The 21,526-nt window shown below is 33.5% G+C and overlaps 3 protein-coding genes across 3 annotated transcripts; 1 reads left to right on the top strand and 2 right to left on the bottom strand.

The window, feature by feature from the left end:
* Window positions 879-2,694, bottom strand: LOC104725974. The gene is made up of 2 exons (XM_010444725.2): window positions 2,194-2,694; window positions 879-1,142 (listed from the first exon to the last, which is right to left on the bottom strand). The coding sequence occupies exons 1-2, from the start codon at window positions 2,624-2,626 to the stop codon at window positions 1,084-1,086; spliced, it is 492 nt and encodes a 163-aa protein (XP_010443027.1). The 5' UTR covers window positions 2,627-2,694; the 3' UTR covers window positions 879-1,083.
* On the top strand, window positions 8,366-10,533 carry LOC104725973 (WD repeat-containing protein 25-like). Its single transcript, XM_010444724.2, has 4 exons — window positions 8,366-8,722; window positions 8,929-9,087; window positions 9,197-9,684; window positions 9,913-10,533. Exons 1-4 carry the CDS (start codon window positions 8,380-8,382, stop codon window positions 10,282-10,284), a joined length of 1,362 nt encoding a protein of 453 aa, XP_010443026.1. The 5' UTR covers window positions 8,366-8,379; the 3' UTR covers window positions 10,285-10,533.
* LOC104728885 lies at window positions 16,162-18,638 on the bottom strand. Its single transcript, XM_010447808.1, has 3 exons — window positions 18,291-18,638; window positions 17,379-18,003; window positions 16,162-17,090 (listed from the first exon to the last, which is right to left on the bottom strand). The coding sequence occupies exons 1-3, from the start codon at window positions 18,636-18,638 to the stop codon at window positions 16,162-16,164; spliced, it is 1,902 nt and encodes a 633-aa protein (XP_010446110.1).

The raw sequence follows: 21,526 nt of genomic DNA, 5'->3' as shown, positions 1-21,526 counted from the left end.
ATTTGGTCACGATGATCTGTTGCCAGAAAATGAATTAATTTTCTTTTGTGAGAGAAAGAATTAGTTAAAAAGTATTCAAAACTAACGAGGTAGAAATTGAATGAGAAGAATTGAAGTAGACCAAACTATTCAGAGATATTTTGTCTAGTATTGTTAAGTAATTATTATTATCTTTGTTCTACGTAAGTGACTTAGTGTAATGATATATAACCACAAATCCTCAGTGTGTACTAGGTTCGCAACTCACACAAATCATTAATGTACTAGGTTCACAACTCACAGTTACTGTAGTAAAGGAAAACATGGTTAATGAATTTTTCTTGATAAATGTTTTTATAAGATTTTACTTCAGTTTCATTAAGACCTAACTTTTTACAAGTTAATGCCCCTTTATATATGTAAAATTCAAATGAGCTCAACTATTTGAGCTTCAAATTCTCTATCTATTCTCATATTTCTCTTCAAAACACCTGAATACATAAATCCAATCATAAAATATTTGCTTTGAGTAACGGACCATCCAAAAAATCTTAGAATGAAAAAAAAGTTCATAGAAACAATGTAATTTGTATGAATTAAAATGTTATGTATTTTATGATTTTTTTTTCATTCTAAGATGTTTTGGATGGTCGGTTACTCAAAGCAAATATTTTATGATTGGATTTATGTATTCAGGTGTTTTAAAGTTCACTTATGTTTTTTGACGGTAAATTTTTGTTGCCGGAATTCGTCAACTATATTCAAATTAATTTACATTTAAACCAACCTTGTAATCCTCACAAACACACAACAAAAAACCACTTGCTACAAAACTATGACCCACTCGAATATAAGTAACTGATTGTCGAATCATGATATTACTAACAAAACATCAACAGTTTTAGTCAAAGATACTGAAATATATAGGATTTTAAACTTTTTTAAAAAAACACAGAATAGAACATTGGGAATCTCATCTTTACAAGAACTCTCAAATGAAATTATATTCTACTCATATAATTAACATACTAATCTTTCTGATTAGCTTACAAATTATAACTTTTCAAATAGACAATCGGGCTCTAAGGTTTTTCTCTCTACTTCTCACATTTGAGCTTCAAATCCTCTACTACCTCTTCTCAGCATCTTTTTCTTCAAAACACCTGAAAACATAAATCCAACCATAAAATCTTTGCTTTGAGTAACGGACCATCCAAAAATGTTAAAATGAAAAAAAAAGTTCATAGAAACAATGTAATTTCTCTGAATTAAAATGTTATGTATTCTTACCATTTTCTTTAAGTGGGGGGTTATTGGAACTAGCATAAGAGAACTGTGCATATTATTCATATTTGGTAGAGAGTAAAAAGATAACTGATAAATGTTTGGTAAAAGTTACTGATGGAAGTTACTGATGGAATATACTCCTCATTCAAACAAAAAACAAGAAAGCAAAAGAAGGAAAGGAAATGTTATGTCAGCAGTTACAGAGACAAGACTCGTATTGAAACTGGCAAATAATATCAGACAATAAAATCCAAAAGAGTTTTCAAAGTCATCGAAACATAAACGAGAAAGAAAAACACAACCCAAGCCCATGACTTCACGGTACCACATCATTTTCTCACAGGACACAGTAATAAGAATTTTATTTTTTTTAGTAATTCTAATAACGACGATCGAACTATAACAACTTAACAAGTGAAAAACATATATACACTACAACGGAGTCGGTATCACATTGATGATNTTTTTTTTTTTTTTTTTTTTGAAAATGTCAATTTTTGCAAGCAAACATTCAATCTAGAACTTTGCAAAGAAAACCATACATACTTGAATTTTTGTTGGGGTAAAAAAACAGCATTTATTAACACAAAAGAAAACTCTTGTTTTCACATTGTGGGATGTGTTTGGTCAGGTGTATCCAATTATCCATACATACATGTAGTTATATAGACTTCAATAACCTAAATTAGAACAATCAGTAACCTTCAAAGCCGACTAAATAGTTAACCAGACGTAGATAAATGCCAAATTTCTGATAATAGTTTTTTTTTTTTTAATGCTGGCAAAAGTTAAAATAGTTAAAACGAAATTTAAGATGATTTCTGTATTAGTCATCATGAAAATAAAATTAAGAAAATCCAAATATTGTTTTTATCAAAAAAAAAAAAACAGAGAAAAACTAAATTTAATTTGATTAAAAAAACTTACCGTAAGGGTTACACTTGGGAGGGTCTTCAAAGAGAGAGACCGAAAGCTGTTTATAGGCGACGCCGATATCAAACACAATGACGCCGGAGTTTGGATTCTCGACGACGATATCTTTCACCTGAAGCCACAAGAAGAGCTCTTTTTGCGATAGCCCTTCTACTCCGGTGAGGCTCCCATAGCTCAGATTCCCTCTCACTACGGCAGCGAAGTGCACGTTCGTCTCGAATTTGGCGTAACACGGCGCCGCTAGGAAAACCTCGAGACGACCGTCGTTGTGAAGAATATAAGAATCAACCTCTTGAGGTAACAGTCCCGCGGGGAGACCTTTTGCTCGGAGAACGTCGTGAACCGTCGGATACGACGGGGATGAGAGGGAAAAGGAGAGGAAGAGAGTGGTGAAGAGAAAGATCACACAAGAGATGAGTTTGTTCATAGCTTTTTCACTGAGTTAGACAGAGATAGAGAGAGAGGTGATGAAGTTTTTTATTTTACGGCGATGATTCAAGTGGGGGGGGGGGAGGAGGATCTTAAATGGGGAAAGAGGAGAAGCTGGAATGACTATTTTGCCCTTGGTTGGTGAGTGAATGGGGCCATATAATATGATAGATATGGTTAAGTGATTAAGTTCATAAGTTTCAAAAAAATTGGAGTAAAAATGGAAATGATATAGCGATTGATAGAGTTTCTTGGGGAGAAAAAAATTTCCCATGTGGAGAAATAATGATAAAGAGTGGTTGGACACACCAAAATTAGCTTTAAAACTTTAATAATACTGTGTATTTAAGTGTCTAATTAAGAAAAATATCTATTCATAACTAAGTAGATACATTGTGTATTAACCACCAAGGCTCCTATGAAGGCTTTTTTAGTAGATTATTATTAATTTTTTTAAATAATTAATTCATGAAAATTATTATTTTCTGAAATTGATATTTGTATCCTTCTAAAGATTTGTATTTATCTAATACGGATTTTGTTTATTTGAATTAGTGGCATCAGTTTTAAAAAAATTATAATAATAATTCATGGAAAGTAATATTTTTCTAAATTTCATATTTGTATCCTTCTATAGATTTGTATCTATCTATCTAATAATGTGAAGAAAAGTAAAAAAAAACGCTTGTGTGTTTTTTGTTTTTATTTGTCATGCAACAAAGCCATGTGTATAAAAATCAATAGTCTGATTTGTGTGTATTGTAGCATAAGAGAAATATAAAAAGAGGGACGTGCTATGTATGTATATAAATTAACTTTGATTGTAGGGTAATCCAACACCTAATGAGTATGAATTAGATGCTAGAAATTGATAGTTTAAGGAGTAATACAGAATGCTTCATCATTTACTTCTTGTTTATATTTTCCTTTTTTCATTTGTTGGTGATGAAAGCTTCTTACTAAATACACCTTAATCATAAGTAGTGCTCAATAGAGCAAGCAAATTTAAAACAAGTTGTATTCGGATTAAAAATGATGTATTTTAATAATATACGAAATACTCCAATTAGTTAGTACATTTTTTGCTTGGTTGTGTGATTCAATGTACATTATTATTATATAGTTTGACTGAGAATAAAAAATTTCACTTACGGTTATAAACCTTTTTCGTCTTTTAAGTAGTGCCACGTAAGCTCTGTGTCATATAGGTGCTTTTGCATGAAAGGGAAACAAAAGTAACGGTTAAATTTTGCCGCAGCACAAAAATAAAATAAAATAAATAATCCTCACTCTTTGAAGGGTAATATCGTCTTTGTAAGATTCGAATCGAATCTATCTCTTGTACTATATCCTAACTAAGATATATTTGGATTTTTTTTCCAACAAAAAAAAAGATATATTTGCTGAATTGAAATTTATTTCAAAAAATCGAGATAAAGTTCATAATATAACCTACAAAATCTTCTCTTTTAAATTTGCTTAATTAAAAAGAGTAATTACGGTAAAATTTGCTGAGATTATATTAAAAATTTACGGATATGCCACTGTGAGAGAGAGTCACGCGAAACACAGTTCAGTAGGGTCCAAAACTGAGGAAAAAAAAATGATTGCTTTAAACCAATCAGGGGGACCGGATTTTTTAACTTGACGATAGCTAATAGATTAACGCCACGGTGGATATTTTTGTACCGGTTACCTGGAGAATGAGTTGTCAATTGTGTTCGTAGCGGTCGTTTGTTTTGTGTGTTACTGTGGGTGACAGAAGGTAACCGGTTAGCTTGGCCCACGTGTGGCTCATGCAGCATTACACGCGTGAGACTTGTGTTTGCCTTTTGTTTTTATTTTTTTTTAGATTGTAGTTTCTGTTGGGTCCTTTGTAATTAATTAATTAATGGGAGTTTTATTAGAGAAATCATAACTCACCTCTGTGTGTGACACAAGATAAATTCTGTTTTATATGCATGGGACCTATGTATGTATGTATGTATTGGAGAAAATTCAACTTTTTCTTTTTTGGGTTTATTCTCAACAAATTAAGAAACTGATAAATGTTATGTTACTCACGTTATTTTCGTATCATGAAATATTTTGAATTACTTTTTAGGTTGATTTGTATGTAACGGACATGTTGTTCAACAACCAAGAGTATATTTCAATTGACAGTTATGTCCAAGTATTTGATTTATGATTTATACAATCTTTTTTATGTTTTGATTGACTATAGTAGTGAACATTTCTATATTATGAATGTTAGTAAAATAAATAAACTCTAACTATAGTTATGATATTTATCCCATCAAAAATTTATTTAACAAGTATAATAAACTTATATTTTCAACATTTTCAAGTTAGTAATTGTATGTTGTATTACTAATGATAATATATTTTTTTATAAGTTATTTGTCGGAATAATTGTTTCTAATTCCGACAAAATCTTATTAAGTTAAGATCGGTCTCTTAACGACAAACATATTTTGACCAAATATTGATAATATAAATTGTTTTGTAGTATATTAATATAATAAAATAGAGATTGTTAGTAAGAATGATCGTGAAACAATAATTAAAAGAAATAAATACATTTTTAAGTTAGCACTTGTATATTGTATTACTAATAATGATATAATTTTTTATAAGTTATTTATCTGAATAACGGTTTTAAGTTCCGACAAAATCTCATTAAGTTAAGATCGGTCGCTTAACAATAAACATATTTTGATTGAATATAAATAATATACATTGTTTACGTAGTATATTAATTTAATAAAATAGAGACCGTTAGTAAGAATGATCGTGAAACAATAATTACTTGAAATAAATACATTTTTAAGTTAGTAGTTGTATGTTGTATTACTAATAATGATATAATTTTTTTTATAAGTTATTTATCGGAATAATAATTTCTAATTATAATAAAATCTCATTAAATTAAGATCGGTTTCTTAACAACAAACATATTTTAACCGGATATAGATAATATATATTGTTTTTGTAATATATTTATATAATAAAATAGAGATTGTTAGTATGAATAATCGTGCAACATTAATTACTAGAAATAAATATATTTGAATTTATTTATCAGTACTTGTATTTTCTTAGTACCGACAATGATTATTATAATTTGTTTGATCTCACTAACGTTTTCTAAAACGATAATAATAGTTTTATTTAAGTTATTTATCTCAGTAATGATTTTTAACTTTGAACATGCCCACTTATAAATTTCTTTAAATTAGGTCGATCTTTTGGCATCAAGCATGCATCTTTATTAATTTCATCAAAATAAATCAACTTTTTGACATCAAACATTCTTCGTAATTAATTTTATTAAATTAGATCGATCTTTTGAAAACAAACACATTGTTTCCGATGATGGGTAATATATATCCAAATGTTTTAGACTTTTAGTATGTTTAATAGAAGTAAGTGAAGACCGCTAATAAGAATGGTTATGAAAGATCAATTCCACCAATAGTTAATATTATTTTTATAAAAATTATAATATTTCAATATAATAAATGATTTGATTTTACTAACGTTCTCTAAAAAGTATAATTACATATTTCTTTAATTTATTTATTTATTTCAACAACGATTTCTAACTTTGAACATGCTTTCCTATTAATCATATTAAAATAGATCAATTTTTTGGCGTCGAGCATGCTTCCTTATTCATTTCATTAAATTAGATCGATCTTTAGGCAACAATCACATTTTTACATATGATGAATGATCCTAAAAGGACAATTTTAAAAACAAAACTTATATAAAATTATTTATGAGTAATTTTTTTTACGGATGCAAAGTTGACAAAATTTTATAAAAATATAACCATTTAGTACAAAAGTTGGTTTTATCTCACCAAAGTTCTCTAAAATTGTAATAACATTTAGTTATAAATTATTAATCTTCTAATGTATGTTTCCTATACTCTTTTTCAGTCTTAGTGCCAAGAGGTGCACTTGCCCATCTATTCTTTGGGCTAGCTAGATAGATCATAGGAAAGTATAATTTTTAATGTTGGCTAGTACGAAATTTATGGTTCTTAAAGATCAAAACTTCAAATCTTCAGTGTATCAGAGTAAGCAAACTGAGATGGGAAATAAGACATAAAATAGCTATCTAGAGCAGGCGGTACAACACGACTTATACAACAAATGTAAGGCTTATGCCTAGCAACTTGTCTTTTTCATTATCGAATAAATTAATACCAGTAGCAACTAAATAACCGACCACACAATCAAGAAGAAATATGTCGTTATCAAAACCTTCATAAGCTTCTCTATAGTACTTCTTTTTCAAATTCTTCTTCACATTTTTATAACCTAAATACTAGTGATGAGTTATATACATATTTTAATAACTATTAGTTTTTAACTTTTAAACCAAAAAATGAAAATTTAAAATACCGAATGTTACCTTTCATTTTAGAAAAATCTATTCCAAAAACCAAAAAATAAAAATCTCAAAACCGAACATCATCAAAAAGAAATCTCAAACGAATGGTTTTATTCTCTCTCCTTCGAGACTTGTCCTTTATGGCGTCTCTTGGGTCTAGTAACTGCTCTTATTTTCTCCGGTGAAGCAATTGTCCACCGACATATTCCCAACGGAGTAATTTGCAGGCTTCCCTATGATAAGGTTGAGAATCACCTTAAACGAATTGATTCCATTTGCTTCCCTTTTACCAATCAAAACCTTTTTTCCCCCAAAATTTCAGATATCAAAATCTATCAAAATATTTCAGAAATTTGGGGAACTATTTCAACTTCGACTTGGAAGAAGAAGAAGCAAATATGGATAAAATTTTCTCTCGTCCATTGTCCCTCTCAACAGAGGTGTTATCTTCCGTTCGATGATGATTCGTTTACTCGTCTAACCATTGGCGGTGTTCTTCCGGTTACATCCGGCGTTGTCTTTCCCATGGATTCATATTCCATCGGCCGTTGTTTCATACTTATGCAATTTCAGGGGCAAATCCTAACGGCTTTGCTTTGGAAGAAACCACCATGGAGAATAGTACGAGATCTTGGTTTTGGAATCGTACTTGCCTCCACTATCAGTGCACATGAGGTTAGTAATTTACCATATATATGGCATTCCAAAATAGAACCAGTGCAACAATTATATGGATGTTGGAGAGACACACTGATATTGGAGGCTAGGAGGAAGGGATATTTATATGAAAAGTCGGTCAGAAAATATTTATCATTATGTCGACAATCATGGATATTATCTACAATTAAGAAAGATGTCATTTCTTTGTACAAGAGATGGCAATATGTATATGGTTTGCGATGTAACAGATGGATCACAACTACTGATTTTCGAAGAAATTATTGGAGTTTCAACAAAAAGATGATAACCAGAAAACGAAGATTGAAGACAAAGACAAAGAAGGAAAATAACAGATTTATTACTTTGTTAGGTATAAGTCTTACCTAGTAAAGGAAGCAGCGTGTAATTTCACTTTTTCGATTATTTCGTTTTACTTTACTATTGGTTGTATATGTATGTTGATGAATAACTATGTATTTTCTGATTCAAGATAATAAAATCAGGTTAACAAAAAAAAATCTCAAAACCTAAAATTTGAAAGATTTGGTTTAGCAGCATTCGGACCGACTCTCACAAAATTATCATCTACAAATTATAATGGGCCTATAGGATTCTTCTGGCCCAAATAAAGCCTACGAAAGGTTCACCATCTTCTCCTACTCATCGCAGATTCGACTTCGAGTCTCTCCGATGGATCTTATATGTAATTCGTATGCCAATGACTCCGACGACGAACCTGAACCAGTGGCCAACGAGCGTTTAACATCTGGAACCGCCGGCGCCGCACCTTCTATTCATCTGAAGCGTCCATATCCGTTCCCAGAGCAGCGACAGTACAAACCATCTCGTAGACCGTATCCTCCACCACACGGTTCCTATTCGGATCCTCAAACGAGCTCCTCGGTTACGTTGCCGGTTCCAGGTCGGTACGTATCAAAGAGAGAGAGATCACTTCTAGCCTCTATTTCAACGAATCCGAGTAAAGATCAGGGTTCCGATTTGAGTCAGAAACTTACCTCTAGCTCTCCTACTGGTAATTTCAAATCAAGCTTAATCAATTCGCTGTTAATTCGGATTTAGAATTAGAATTTAGTATTTGGTGTTAGTTGTTGATCACACAATATTAGCGTAATTGTTCTTCTTAAGTTTGAGTAAATTGCTTAGTGTTCGTTAATCTGCGTCATTAGCTTTTGTGGTTGTATCTGGCAATAAGTTACTAATAAGCTTTCTTAATCTCAGTACTCGGGAGTATCTCTGATTCTGATGTGCCTCGCCATGTTCTATCTTCGGTTACACATCGAGGATCCTCGTGGCGGACTGAAATGCCTAGTACGATGTCGATTTCGTTAACCGGACATACAAAGGCGGGTACTGCTATTGATTGGTCTACAACTCATGGTATGTTCTTATTGAGTCTCTACGGATTAAATTGGTTCTTGTTGGTGCCAATCTTTTTGTTATATCATCATTGGCCTCATTCATTTGTTCATTAGAGGTTATTTTGCAGTTCATCTTCTTGCTTCTGCGGGGCTGGATGGTGCTGTTTACGTTTGGAATGTGTGGAGCAATGATACTAAGAAGAAAGTACGGGGGTTTCTTCATCACAATGCACCGGTTAAAGATGTAAAGTGGTCAAAGCAAGGACTATCTTTGCTTTCTTGTGGGTATGACTGCACGTCGAGACTATTTGATGTTGAAAGAGGGGTGGAAACACAAGCTTTCAAGGAGGATCAAGTCATTGGAGTTGCTAAGTTCCATCCAGATAATTTCAACTTGTTTCTTTCCGGTGGGTCAAAGGGAAGTCTTAGGTTGTGGGACATTAGGGCCAACAAAGTCGTGCATGAATACATTAGAGATCTTGGGGCAATTCTTGATGTTGAGTTTATCGCGGGTGGGAAGCGGTTTATCTCTTCAAGTGATGTGTCTGGGAGAAATATAAGTGAGAATGCTGTTATAGTTTGGGATATTTCGAGGGAGGTTCCTCTATCTAATCAGGTCAGTTTATCACTTTCAATAACCTTCTCCCTGTCATTTCTTCGAATTCAGTATTGAAAAAGGATTTATTTGGTTTGATGAAAAGTATATGTATGTCATTAGTAGAGTAGAATTTGTATGCTAACAGAGTTAACCTTAGATCGGGGAGGTAGAGATAAGCTGCATCTGTAGACATACAGCAGAACATGTTTATTTGTATTGAATTTTTGTAGTTGTTTCCCCCCTCAGGTCTATGTAGAAGCATATACATGCCCCTGCATCAAACGTCACCCGCAAGACCCAGTCTTCATTGCTCAATCACACGGAAACTACACTGCAATCTTCTCAACAAACCCACCTTTCAAACTTAACAAATACAAGAGATTCGAAGGTCATTGGGTCGCAGGTTTTCCAATCAGATGCAACTTCAGCCCGGATGGAGAAACATTAGTCTCTGGCTCATCTGACGGTTCCATATACATGTACAATTACAAATCCACTGAGCTCATTAAGAAGCTCAAGGCTTATGAACAGCCCTGCGTTGATGTCACATACCACCCCGTTTTGCCTAACGTGGTCGCAGCTTGTAGCTGGAATGGACAAGTCTCTGTTTTTGAGTGATCTCACAATGGTTAGTAGTAGTAGTACAAATAAAAAAATTATGGTCTCACCATTGTTGTAGTAGCTTAGGAGATGGTAGAAAACGAAATAGAATGGGGCAGTAATTGTAACCAATATCCCTGTTGATCTCGTCTAAGGTGATTGTATGATTGCAAGAAATTTCCAGAAAGAAAAAAACGATGGAGAGGGGACATGTTTGAAACTTTGTCAGAAGGCAAATTTAATCAATTTAAGGGTTTAACTTTTAAACGAGATTTTGTAGTGAATTTTGCTATCTGGAAAACGAGTCAGAAATTTTTCAATTATTACTATCCTGACTATGTATGTATGTGAGCGTGAGACTGACACCAAATATATGTTCTCTGATGTTCTCAGAAAACTATGAAATTTCTTTTGACTTCGTCTTGCTAACTACAACAAAAAAAAAAGAAGCTCTTTATATTTACTCATAGATGTTGGTGAAGTTTTGATTTTTCAGCCCATTTTCCTCTTCAGAGACTAGCTATTGATATTAGTGTATATAACCCTTTAGAATAAATAAAACATGGGGTGCACACAAAAAAAAAAAATAGAATAAGTAAAACATATTTATTGCAATCGAATTCATATCCTCTATATACTAAAAGAAAAGCATTCTGGAGAAAAAAGCTGATGTGTCGTCGCTAGAGAACTTAGTACCTAATTTATTGTTCACCCTCAATATTCCATAAAATTACATAAAACTGTCATTGCTATATATATATATATATATATTTGTCAACTGTCACTGCTGTTCAATTTATTTATATACACAATATTTTGCTCCTATAAACTCTAAAATTAGTAAATATTATTTAAAAATTGATAAATATTATCTCTTACATATTTTCTAAATTAAAATAATTTTACTATGTATTGTAATACAATAATATAACTATATTATGATATGTAAAAATATATATATTTAAAATCATATCTTCAGAAATATAAATAATGTTACCTTTCTAATAATTTTATAAAGCTCTAATGATGAAAAAATCAAAGATCATTTAAAACTGGCTCAATGTTTATTCTTTTATTAAAAACAATAACTATATTTGCCCAAAAAAACATATGATCACCAATTAAAATGACATGAATATATAATTTAATTTGGATAACTATGTAGTTAAACATTATATATAAATATGTAGTTATAGTGTTTTTACAGAAATCTTTAACTTTAGAAAATCCAGTCCAATAAAAATGAAAATAAGTAATAATATTATAACAATATAATAGCTTAGATATATAGGGATCTAATGACCAATTAAAATTTATAAAATCCAGTGATATAATACCATAACTAAGACCAATTATATAAGGGATCTAATGACCAATTATAGTCTTCCCCCTCACGTAACAATTTTGTAATTTTATTTCTCCATCAATTACGGACACATATATTACTTAAAAAAACTAATAATATCCCAATTAATAGATTTCTCCTTAATAAAATACCTTCTCGTATCTCTTATATAAAATACTCACGCTTTATATCACATTTTATTATTTTCCCTTCTCTTACTATATTATTTACATTAAATTGTCATTAGTATAACTAAAGAATATTTCATTCAATAATTGAAAGAAATCTATACTATTAATTGGGGAATACACTTAAGGGTTAAAAAAAATCATACCAAATATACATGTTGCCAAACTGACCCAATTTACATATTAAGAAGAAAAAAAAAATTAAACAACAGATTTATTATATTTTAGGAAATCGTTCAAATTAGTTCCATAGTAATCAGGTTATGAGAATTTTGTGTTGGTATATTCATGTATGATAAAATATGGGACGAGAATTTTGGGAACAAGAATTCAAGCAGAACATATGCGGACATACTATTTGCTCATATGAATTACGAGGAATGGAGTTTTTTTCGGGTCAAAAAAAATTTAAACATTGCAATGAGACATATTAGACGGGTTTGATCGCTTGACAATTATATTTTTTAAAATATTATGCAAAAATAACTCCGCACGTACGTGCGGGTCCGAACCTAGTCAATTTGTATACGTATTGGATAAAAACATATTTTGAACAAAAGGAATGAAATATATATTATTACTCAATTAATGTGGCCAGTGGCCACTAATAAAGTGTGTTAGTAAGTTTGATTTCCCACCATCAACTTCATATGTAAAGGCTTTTGTTTTGGGCAAATTTCATATGTAAAGGCTTTAACCCCAAATATCAGCTTGCAACTTTGCAAGTGAGTGGCACAATACACACACACACAAACAAAAAAAACACCTATTATGTTTATGTCATTATTGTTTCTTACCTCTTCAACAAGTACAAATAATATATTTAGTAAAATAATACATGTACAATTCTAAACATGTATATTTTTTTGGTACTTGAAGAATACATCTATACTAGGTACCAACCCGCAAAAACCGTGGGCTGAACTTTTTTATGAATTTTTTTAATAATTTATTTTTTCATTATGTTATTTAACTTATTTATAAAGGTTTGTGATTAAAAAATCGGTTTGCTTATATTAAAATTTTGTATTTTAAAAATGTTTATTGGAAACATGTTAATAAAATATTTGCATGTAATGAATAAAATTGTTTAAACTTTTGTCAATTAAACGGAACTGTTATATATTTTATTCGATTTGATTTTTGATAAAAAATTTAACCCATGCTGGAAAAGTTTTTTTTGATAAAAGTTGTAGTTATATAGATTTTATTCGATTAGATTTTTAAAATCTTAGCTATTATATATATATATATATTAAAGTGCGAATTAGTTTTGATTCTAATAGATTTTTTTTTTACTTTTCTACAATTTATTTTATTTTATGTGTCCCCAATTTTCGTTTTTAATTAATTATATTTATTTATTTAATTAATTAATCTTAAGTAAAGTTTTCTAATAGCAATTAAATGTAATTTTTTACACATTTTGAGGTTAGTTTCATATTTGTACTTCCCAATTAATATAGTAGGACTAATACTTTTGCACCAGTTTTTGCTCAGAAATGTTTGTTAGAAGTTTTACATTGAATGCTATTTAATGCTTATATTCATAACCAAACAAGTTTAGTTAACTTTCTCTACTATCCTTATAACCAAACACAATAAAAATATTTTAAATATTCATATATATAATGTTCTATAATTAATATAGATATTTACAAGATTTATTCCAGATTAAAAAAAATTAGTCTCCTCTTTTTGATTTTAAAATTTAAATGTAGTGAATATCATATAATACATAAAGTTAATAAAAATGTGTATTTTTCTTGCATATATTGTGATTTAAATTTTTAAAAACAAACATATATTACTCAATTAATATAAAAATGTATGTTCAACATACATATATAGTAAATTTACTGTATATAGTAAATTATAAAATTTTAAGAAGTTTATAATTTATACTTGATATATCTAAACTTAATAAAAAGCTTAAAATTATTAATATTTAAATATATTAAATTTTCAAAATTACATAAACGAGTTATATTACATGACGGGTTATATGACATTATAGGATTGAATTGATAATACTAAAAAAATAAACTATCAGTAATATGATATTTCAATACGGGTTAAATCCTTATTTTAATGTTTTAACAACACAAATATAAAATATGTCGAATCAAACTGATTTAATTAAGATTATAGTAAACAAAAATTATTGTGCGATATACGACAATTTATATATTAAATCACTAAAATTAACAAAAAAGTATATTAGCAAAATAAGTATTAAAATAGTATATTAACAAAAAAAAATTTAAAAACTTACTTCGCCGTGTATTACAGTTATAATCTAGTTAGATAAAAGTATTAGAATAAAAAGTGGATGTGAATATAGCATAAAAATACAGTCGAGTTATGTAATATATATGTATATATTGTATATACCATATTTTAAAAACATTGATATCCTGAAAATTGTCTGAATTTTTTAGAATGTCGAATTACTCGTACTCAGCAGAAAATTGTTAAACATGCTGACACAAAAGGATAATGAAATGGCGAGACACGAACCTTTTCATGGGGAGCAATTATAGAAAGTGGGATTCCAACAAAAACAGAAAACAAAAAAAGAAGTCTCCTTATCTTTCACACCCCACTCACAAGTCACAAACCGTATAAATATATTGAAGGAATCATGCATCGATGACCAAAACATACACACACCACAAGTCAACAAAAAGAGGAAACAATTATCTTTTAGGATAACCCAATTTAGAAAACGTCTTCATCTTTTTCTTTTTGTTTCTTAAAACAAATTGTTCTCTCCATCTTGTCATTATTATACCTCACCATTTTCTTCTTCTTCCTCTTCTTCTTCTTTGTCTTCTTGATCGCACTAAGTAGACAACCAAACAGTTCATTTCCAAGACATTAATTGGTCCACAAACACAAAACCCTTTAAAGCTTAAAGCTTCCCATTACCAAAGCCTGTCTTCAAAATTTATAAGTTGTATTGAATGAATCTAATTATTACCTCATTTTCAATTTGCAAGGTGTCTACTAACTATTCAAGTGCACTATTGGAAACTATTGTTATCCCAAAAAAAAATATGTAAAAAATTAACCAAGTGCAATATTGGCAATTTTATCCTCCCAATAATATAACAAATTTTTTGAAAAATCACCATTTCAATTTTTTTAAAGATTTTATTGTCTTCTTGGACCTCATATTAATATATACCTTACAAAAGCCACTCATATACATCACTTTTTCATAGATACGAATCGAATAGACGTGACATCAATCTGAAACTCTTCTAACCATGATGCCGAACTTTGAATTTTTGCGTTTGCTAATTAGTGACATGATTAAAAATATAGTAATGAATTACGTTTTGATCGAAATAGAGTTATCGAAAGAGTGTCATGTGGTCTAAATTGTCAAAAACATAATATACGAACTCTTTTCAAATGCTCTTTTGAAACAAAATTAATCTCATTGTCAAAGAATAAACACTAGAAAATTCCATCAAAAACAGACTTCTGCATGACGTATGCGCATACAATTAACTTATTAACCAGCTTAGAAGTATGCCTAGTCCAACACTGATGTACTAAATTATAGTCAAATGTGATTTGATCCGATTTGTTTGCCGGTTTTATTTCCCTCTCTACTTTTTAATTTTCATGGTCAAAACCCTTTTTCGCACACTTTTCTATATTGTATTTCTCATGTTGCTAAAATCTTTTAGATAATTCAATTCAAATTTTCCAGATTAGGGTCGAGTGTATGCGTCTAATATTCTTGCTATATTCCTAACCTCCCGTTTAATATTTAAATATACTGTTTTCTGCGAACATATTAATGCACCCTATACGCCTAGCTATTATGCCTACATCTATACAACTCTATGTTTTCCACTTATGTCTTGAGTTTGTTCCCCACCTTCTTTGGTCTCCAACAAAAGATCTTCTCCTTTTCTTTTTTACTTTGTTTTCTTCTTTCTTGTATCATAACAATCTATCATTTTCTCTCAAAATTATTGTCAGCTAAAATTAAAATATAAAGGGCACTAACCATTTCTCAAAGCTACAAAACTTCATTGCATCATCCGAAACCTCACCAATTTCTAAATTATTTTCCACACCCTCAACCCCACATATCTAAAGTTTTTTCAATGATACGACAAGAATCAGCAGAATTATGATTGCTAGGACTAACCCTGTCAAAGTCATGTAATATGCCATCGTGTAAATTTGTTAGATCATGGCTCCAATCACTATTTTATATACAACGAGAGCACATTAATGGATATATATTTGTTTTTTAATTTAATGTTAAATTATATTCAAAAGAAAATAAACGTTTTTACAACTAGTGCAACAATTTCTGAAAAAATTTAGAAAATTACATCAGATTAATCTAAACCAGTCGAGATTGTAACCAAACTTGATATGCTTCATTATAGTGTCGATCCCCATCTTTCCGATTGCAGTAATTTGAGTCTTGATCTGCTTATCTGCCCAATCAATGAGATAATGAGATGGTGTTGATGCTTCTCCATGCCGTCGCCCATTACGCTCTCGCCAAAGTGTGTAAACAACCACTTGGAAAACACATCTTTGAAGAAAAGCTTCCACCCGTGATTGTTGCTGATTCGAGATAGAAGTAAGATTTGTCTCCCAGTCTGTTGTATATTGTATGCAAAAAAGCCCTTTGGCCAAAGCAGCCCACACCTCAGTAGCATAATGGCAAGAAAAGAAAAGATGGTTCCGAGTTTCTAGATCAGAGTGGCATAGGACACATGTACCATCCGTATCTCTGTTCCAGCAAAGCATATGATCCCCCGTGGATAGTTTGTTCAGAGCCGCCAACCACACACAGAAGGAGTACTTGGGCACCGCGTGAGCAAACCAGACCCCTTTGTGCCAAGCAACCACGTTCGAAGTAGTGCGTATGTGATTCCAAGTGTCTCGAGTAGAGAACCCAGAGCGGAACATATCATTCTTGCCTTTCCAATGCAGACTATCAGGAACATCGCGACGTTGTAATCGTTGAGTGTGCAAAGCATCTTCCATGTCATTAAGGTGAGGTAGCCTATGCCGTCTCCTTCGATGGGTGTCCCATACTTCCGCTAAAGTGCTCTGTTTTGAAATCCCCATGTCAATGACTCCACGATCCCCTCCAATATCCATAAGCCTATTCATTGGGGACCAATTATCATACCAAAAAGAGGTTTTCTCCCCATTGCCGACCACCATGTTGCACAGTGGTTTAGCCATATCTCGATACTTCAGGAGTTTTCGCCATATCCACGATCCACGAGTCGTAGTATCGCTCACTGACCAAAAGGATTGGCAATAGGTTCATGTGAACCCATCAAACCCAAAAAGAGTTATCTTGTGACGCAAGACGCCACACCAACTTTAAGCAACCAACAACGTTAGCTTCCTTAAGAGATCGTAGTCCCAGCCCCCCCCCCCAGACTTTGGCCTGCAAACTGAAGACCACGACACTTTCGCCTTATGACTGTTCATTTCCACACCAGACCAAAGAAAAGCGGAGCACAGAGAATCAATTTCAGCTAAACAGGCATTTGGTTATTGGTAGGCTGCCATCCAAAAGTTACATGTGCTCCAAAGGACTGAAGATATAAGATTTAATCGTCCTGCAAAAGATAGGGTCCGAACTGTCCACGAGCCAATTCGTTGCTGCAACTGTTCAAGCAGAGGAGCCAAGTCAGCATTGGTAAGCTTTTTGGTGATCAAAGGGAGGCCGAGATAGCGGATAGGAAACTGTCCATGAGCAAAAGAGAACCAAGTAGAGATTTGATCAGCCGTTGATGCAGGAACCCCCGCCAAAAACAGAGTCGACTTCTCCATACTAATTTTGAGGCCCGATAGTTTTACGAATTCATCAAACACGGCCACAATACCTTCCACATACCGCTCCTTCCCGTCCGAGAGAACCATTAGATCATTCGCAAAGCTTAAATAAGTGAGACCGAGATTCTTACAACGCGGGTGATACCCAAAACGACGTGCACCAGCGGCCTTATCCAACAATTTAGTAAGCACTTCCATACAAATAACAAACAAATACGGTGATAAAGAGAACCCTTGTCGAAGACCACGAGAACTCCTAAAATAACCAACCAAATCACCATTCACCTGAACAGAGAAGGAAGCAGTAGTGACACAAAGCATGATCCAATGCACAAAAGTAGGTGGAAAACACATTGCCGTGAGAACTTTCTATAAAAAACACCATTGCACCGAATCAAATGCCTTCGATATATCAATCTTGATGGCACAACGTCCTGATATTGACTCCTTATGATAATCCCTCACCAATTCAGTAGCTAACAAAACATTTTCAATCAGTAGCCAATCTTGAACAAAAGCTGACTGATTACCGGAAATAAACTTTGGAGGACCGACTTTAACCAATTTGCAAGGATCTTGGATATAACCTTATAGAGAACGTTACAACAGGAGATCAGTCTATAATCTTTCATTTCCTTAGCAAAAAAAGACTGTACTGCTAAAACAAACTCTGTCCCAATCAACCCCCATGCAGCCTTATAAAACTCAGCAGTGAACCCATCTGGCCACGGTGATTTGTCATTTGGCATCGAAAACAACACTTTCTTAATCTCAACCCCCGTGACAGTTCGTGTGAGTTGTTGAACATCCAAGTCCGAACACCGAAATGGCAACAACTGCTCCAAATCCTCAACCCGACTCCCTTCAAAATCACTAGGAACCAACTGAAGGAACTCCCGAAAATGTCGCTCTGCTTCAGCTTTAACCGCATCCTCTGTCGCAGCTATTCTCCCATCCGGACAAACTACCTCTTTGATGGTATTTATAGACTGTCGATTTGTCATTGCTCGATGAAAAATGTTATTGTTCTTATCTCTGACCTGCAACCAATGCAATTTAGACCTCTGTTTCAGGAATTTCTCCTCTAGCTAAGCCAGAAAATCCCAACGAGTGTATGCAGCATTCTCATCTGCCATCGCTTGGACAGAGAGATGATCCAAAGTCGCATGTTGTCGTTGACATAACGTGGAATAAGCCTCCTTCACACGTTTTACAAGGAAACTGAACCGGTCCTTTGCCAACCTCTGGAGTGAAGGTTTTAAGTCTTTTAGCTTCTTAGAGAATCAAAATAGGGTTGAAGTCGACAAGAAAAGTGGCTGTGTAGCTTGCCAATACTCATCAACCAAAAGATAAAATTCCTCCATCTCAGCGAGAGCGTTAATAAACTTAAAAGGTTTGCGAGAGGTTGAACCACTAGTGTCAGCTTTGAACAAAACTCGACAATGCAGATGATCGGAGCAGCCACCAGCCTCAAAAACACTGTAAGACTGTGGGAAAAGTCTTGTCCATGCATCATTTATTAAGACACGATCAAGTTTTTTCGAAATCAGATCATTTTCCCGCTTGTTACACCAAGTAAAAAGGGGGCTATGGTACACCATATCTGAAACAGAGCAGTAGTTGGTGTAACAAGCGGGAAAATGATCTGAGAATCCTGCATACCACTTGTTACAAACGGGTGGTCATCAACCTGAGAATGCTCCGCCATGTCTAAAGTTTCATTAAAGTCTCCAAATAGAATCCAAGGTTTACTTTGAATAATTGGAGAATCGTAGTGATCTCGCAATTCTTGCCAAAGCACCTTTCTTTGCTCCACTGTGTTCAAAGCATATACAAACGAGCAAAAAAACTCTTCCTCTTGATCTGGAAGTCGCACCGAGCAAGTTATCAATTGCTCACTCTTATAAAACGGACTAAGTCGCACATCTGGTCACCACATAACCCATATACGACCTCGTGGATTATGTTTATAATTCGTCATAACTGACCAATCTCGAAAGAGCTTACTCTGCAACCTCTGAGCCTTACTCTCCCGCACTCGAGTCTCCAACAAAAAACCAAATAGAAAATCAGTCCCTCCTACCTACTGCTTGATTACGGAATGTTTAGAAATTTTATTTAAGCCACGAACATTCCAAAAAAAAACTTGACATTAAGGTTAATAAGGAGGCTTCCCACTCTGATCCTTAGGGGCATCCCTAACAGAAGGAGCTAGAAGTTTGGAAACTATTTGATGAGCTGTTTTGGACTGACGAGGCAGAGATGGGCGCAATTGTACTTCTTGGCGAGCACCATGAAGTTTTCCTGCAGGTCCCGTGCCTAGGTCGAGTTGTTGAGTTGGTAAAACTGGTGCAACCGTAACAGCTGAAGTATCTGCCAATGGTGCATCCCCTTTTTCCTCGAGGCTAGGACCCGTGTCATTATCCCCCTCTTCCCCTAACACAAAGTATGAATTTGAAAGAAGAGAAACCGACGCAGAGGTTAAATCTGCAGGGCGTTTCCCCGGACTACTACGACCAGATTTTGGAGTGATCCAACTCTCCTCTCCCTCTCCAGCAACCTCCAAGCCAGTAGAGCTAAGCACACCCCGATCATTACCCTCCTCAGGAACACCCTGTTGTGTTGCAACCGCAGGAGCAGTCACTTTACCTGACACCGAGACTGATAAACTCTATTCCTCCAAACCTTCCGCTGATCCTACCAAACATGTTGTGCTAAGATTCCCCCACTTCTTATAGCAACTACACCGAGGCGGTAACCAAGGATATGAATACGTGACAGTGGAATCAATCTCCCCTTCCTCCTCACCCGTTGAAATAAACTCTTTCGGTAATTCCTTGGTTAGGTCAGCCTCGACCAAAATCCTTGCTTCATTAAAACTTTCACAGGCCTCTGTTTTGGGGTGAAGACTGATAGGCTTGCCCACTGCACTTGCCAAAAAACCTAGCCCCTTATCCGTGAACATTGTAGGTGGAAGATTGGTTAACTTAATCCACAATGGAATGGACTTCATTGCTGGCTGAGTTTCCTCTACAAAAGGAGTCCATTTAGAGACTATCATAGGGATGTCCATGATATTCCACATTCCCCTGTTCAGCACACGATGTCGCATGCCTTCTTGCCGAATACGGAACTTAACTGTGGTCTCATTTACCTCAAACACATCAATCAGAGAGGATCGATTTCCCAAACGCCAAATTTTATTCACAATCATGTGAATTTTACCAATATGAGGGGCTTTAGTGTTGAGAAACCTACCAATCACAAAGTCTTCCCAAAGCGGCTTGGCATCAACGAAAACGTCCCGCGGTACAAAAACCTTTGGTTGTCCATCAATCTCCGAGATTACAAACTTCTGGTGAGTTAGAACCTGCTTCGTAGCAACTTACAGAAACGAACGCTTCTTAGGCTGATCTTCTGTCACAGACTGAGCCGACGAAGAGATTTCCACTGCCAAATCTGCCGATACTCCTTCAACTCTCTCCATAGAACCAACACCAACTGCACTGAGTTTTTCCTCAGCCAGAACGGCCCTAGAACGGCTCGGAGCAGTCGCTGACGGCGACATCCATGGCCAGAAAGCAAGAAACCCTAATCGCCCTTTTTTAACCTTTACCACATCAGCACCCAAAGCCAAAGAAAGTTTTTTCTTAGAATGATCTTTTCGAAATACACTTGTTAGTTTAGTCGTGGTTAATCAATCGTTTTTCATATTTTTGTTAACAGATAAAATTGTTCATCATGAAAATAATGTGAACAAAAATATCAGTGGAAGATGATCAATTGTTGAGGTTTAGATCAATAGTATTTAATCCTCGAGACATCTCATATATTAGGGATAACAATATGATACAAAAACTTGAACGAGTATCCTGACAAATATATAATTCTA

This window comes from Camelina sativa, chromosome 11, assembly GCF_000633955.1.
Source record: "Camelina sativa cultivar DH55 chromosome 11, Cs, whole genome shotgun sequence".
In the NCBI taxonomy this organism is placed as follows: Eukaryota; Viridiplantae; Streptophyta; class Magnoliopsida; order Brassicales; family Brassicaceae; genus Camelina; species Camelina sativa.
This window is presented reverse-complemented; position numbering and strand designations above follow the sequence as displayed.

Coding starts and splice junctions, on each gene's coding strand:
- LOC104725974 (XM_010444725.2), bottom strand. CDS start 2,626: ATGAACAAACTCATCTCTTGTGTGATCTTTCTCTTCACCACTCTCTTC. Junction 1,143..2,193: donor TCCCAAGTGTAACCCTTACG/GTAAGTTTTTTT, acceptor TTATGTTTTCAG/GTGTTTTGAAGAAAAAGATG.
- LOC104725973 (XM_010444724.2), top strand. CDS start 8,380: ATGGATCTTATATGTAATTCGTATGCCAATGACTCCGACGACGAACCT. Junction 8,723..8,928: donor TACCTCTAGCTCTCCTACTG/GTAATTTCAAAT, acceptor TCTTAATCTCAG/TACTCGGGAGTATCTCTGAT. Junction 9,088..9,196: donor TGATTGGTCTACAACTCATG/GTATGTTCTTAT, acceptor GTTATTTTGCAG/TTCATCTTCTTGCTTCTGCG.
- LOC104728885 (XM_010447808.1), bottom strand. CDS start 18,638: ATGACAAATCGACAGTCTATAAATACCATCAAAGAGGTAGTTTGTCCG. Junction 18,004..18,290: donor GGACAGAGTTTGTTTTAGCA/GTACAGTCTTTT, acceptor TGTTTTTTATAG/AAAGTTCTCACGGCAATGTG. Junction 17,091..17,378: donor TTCAGTCCTTTGGAGCACAT/GTAACTTTTGGA, acceptor CCTTTTGGTCAG/TGAGCGATACTACGACTCGT.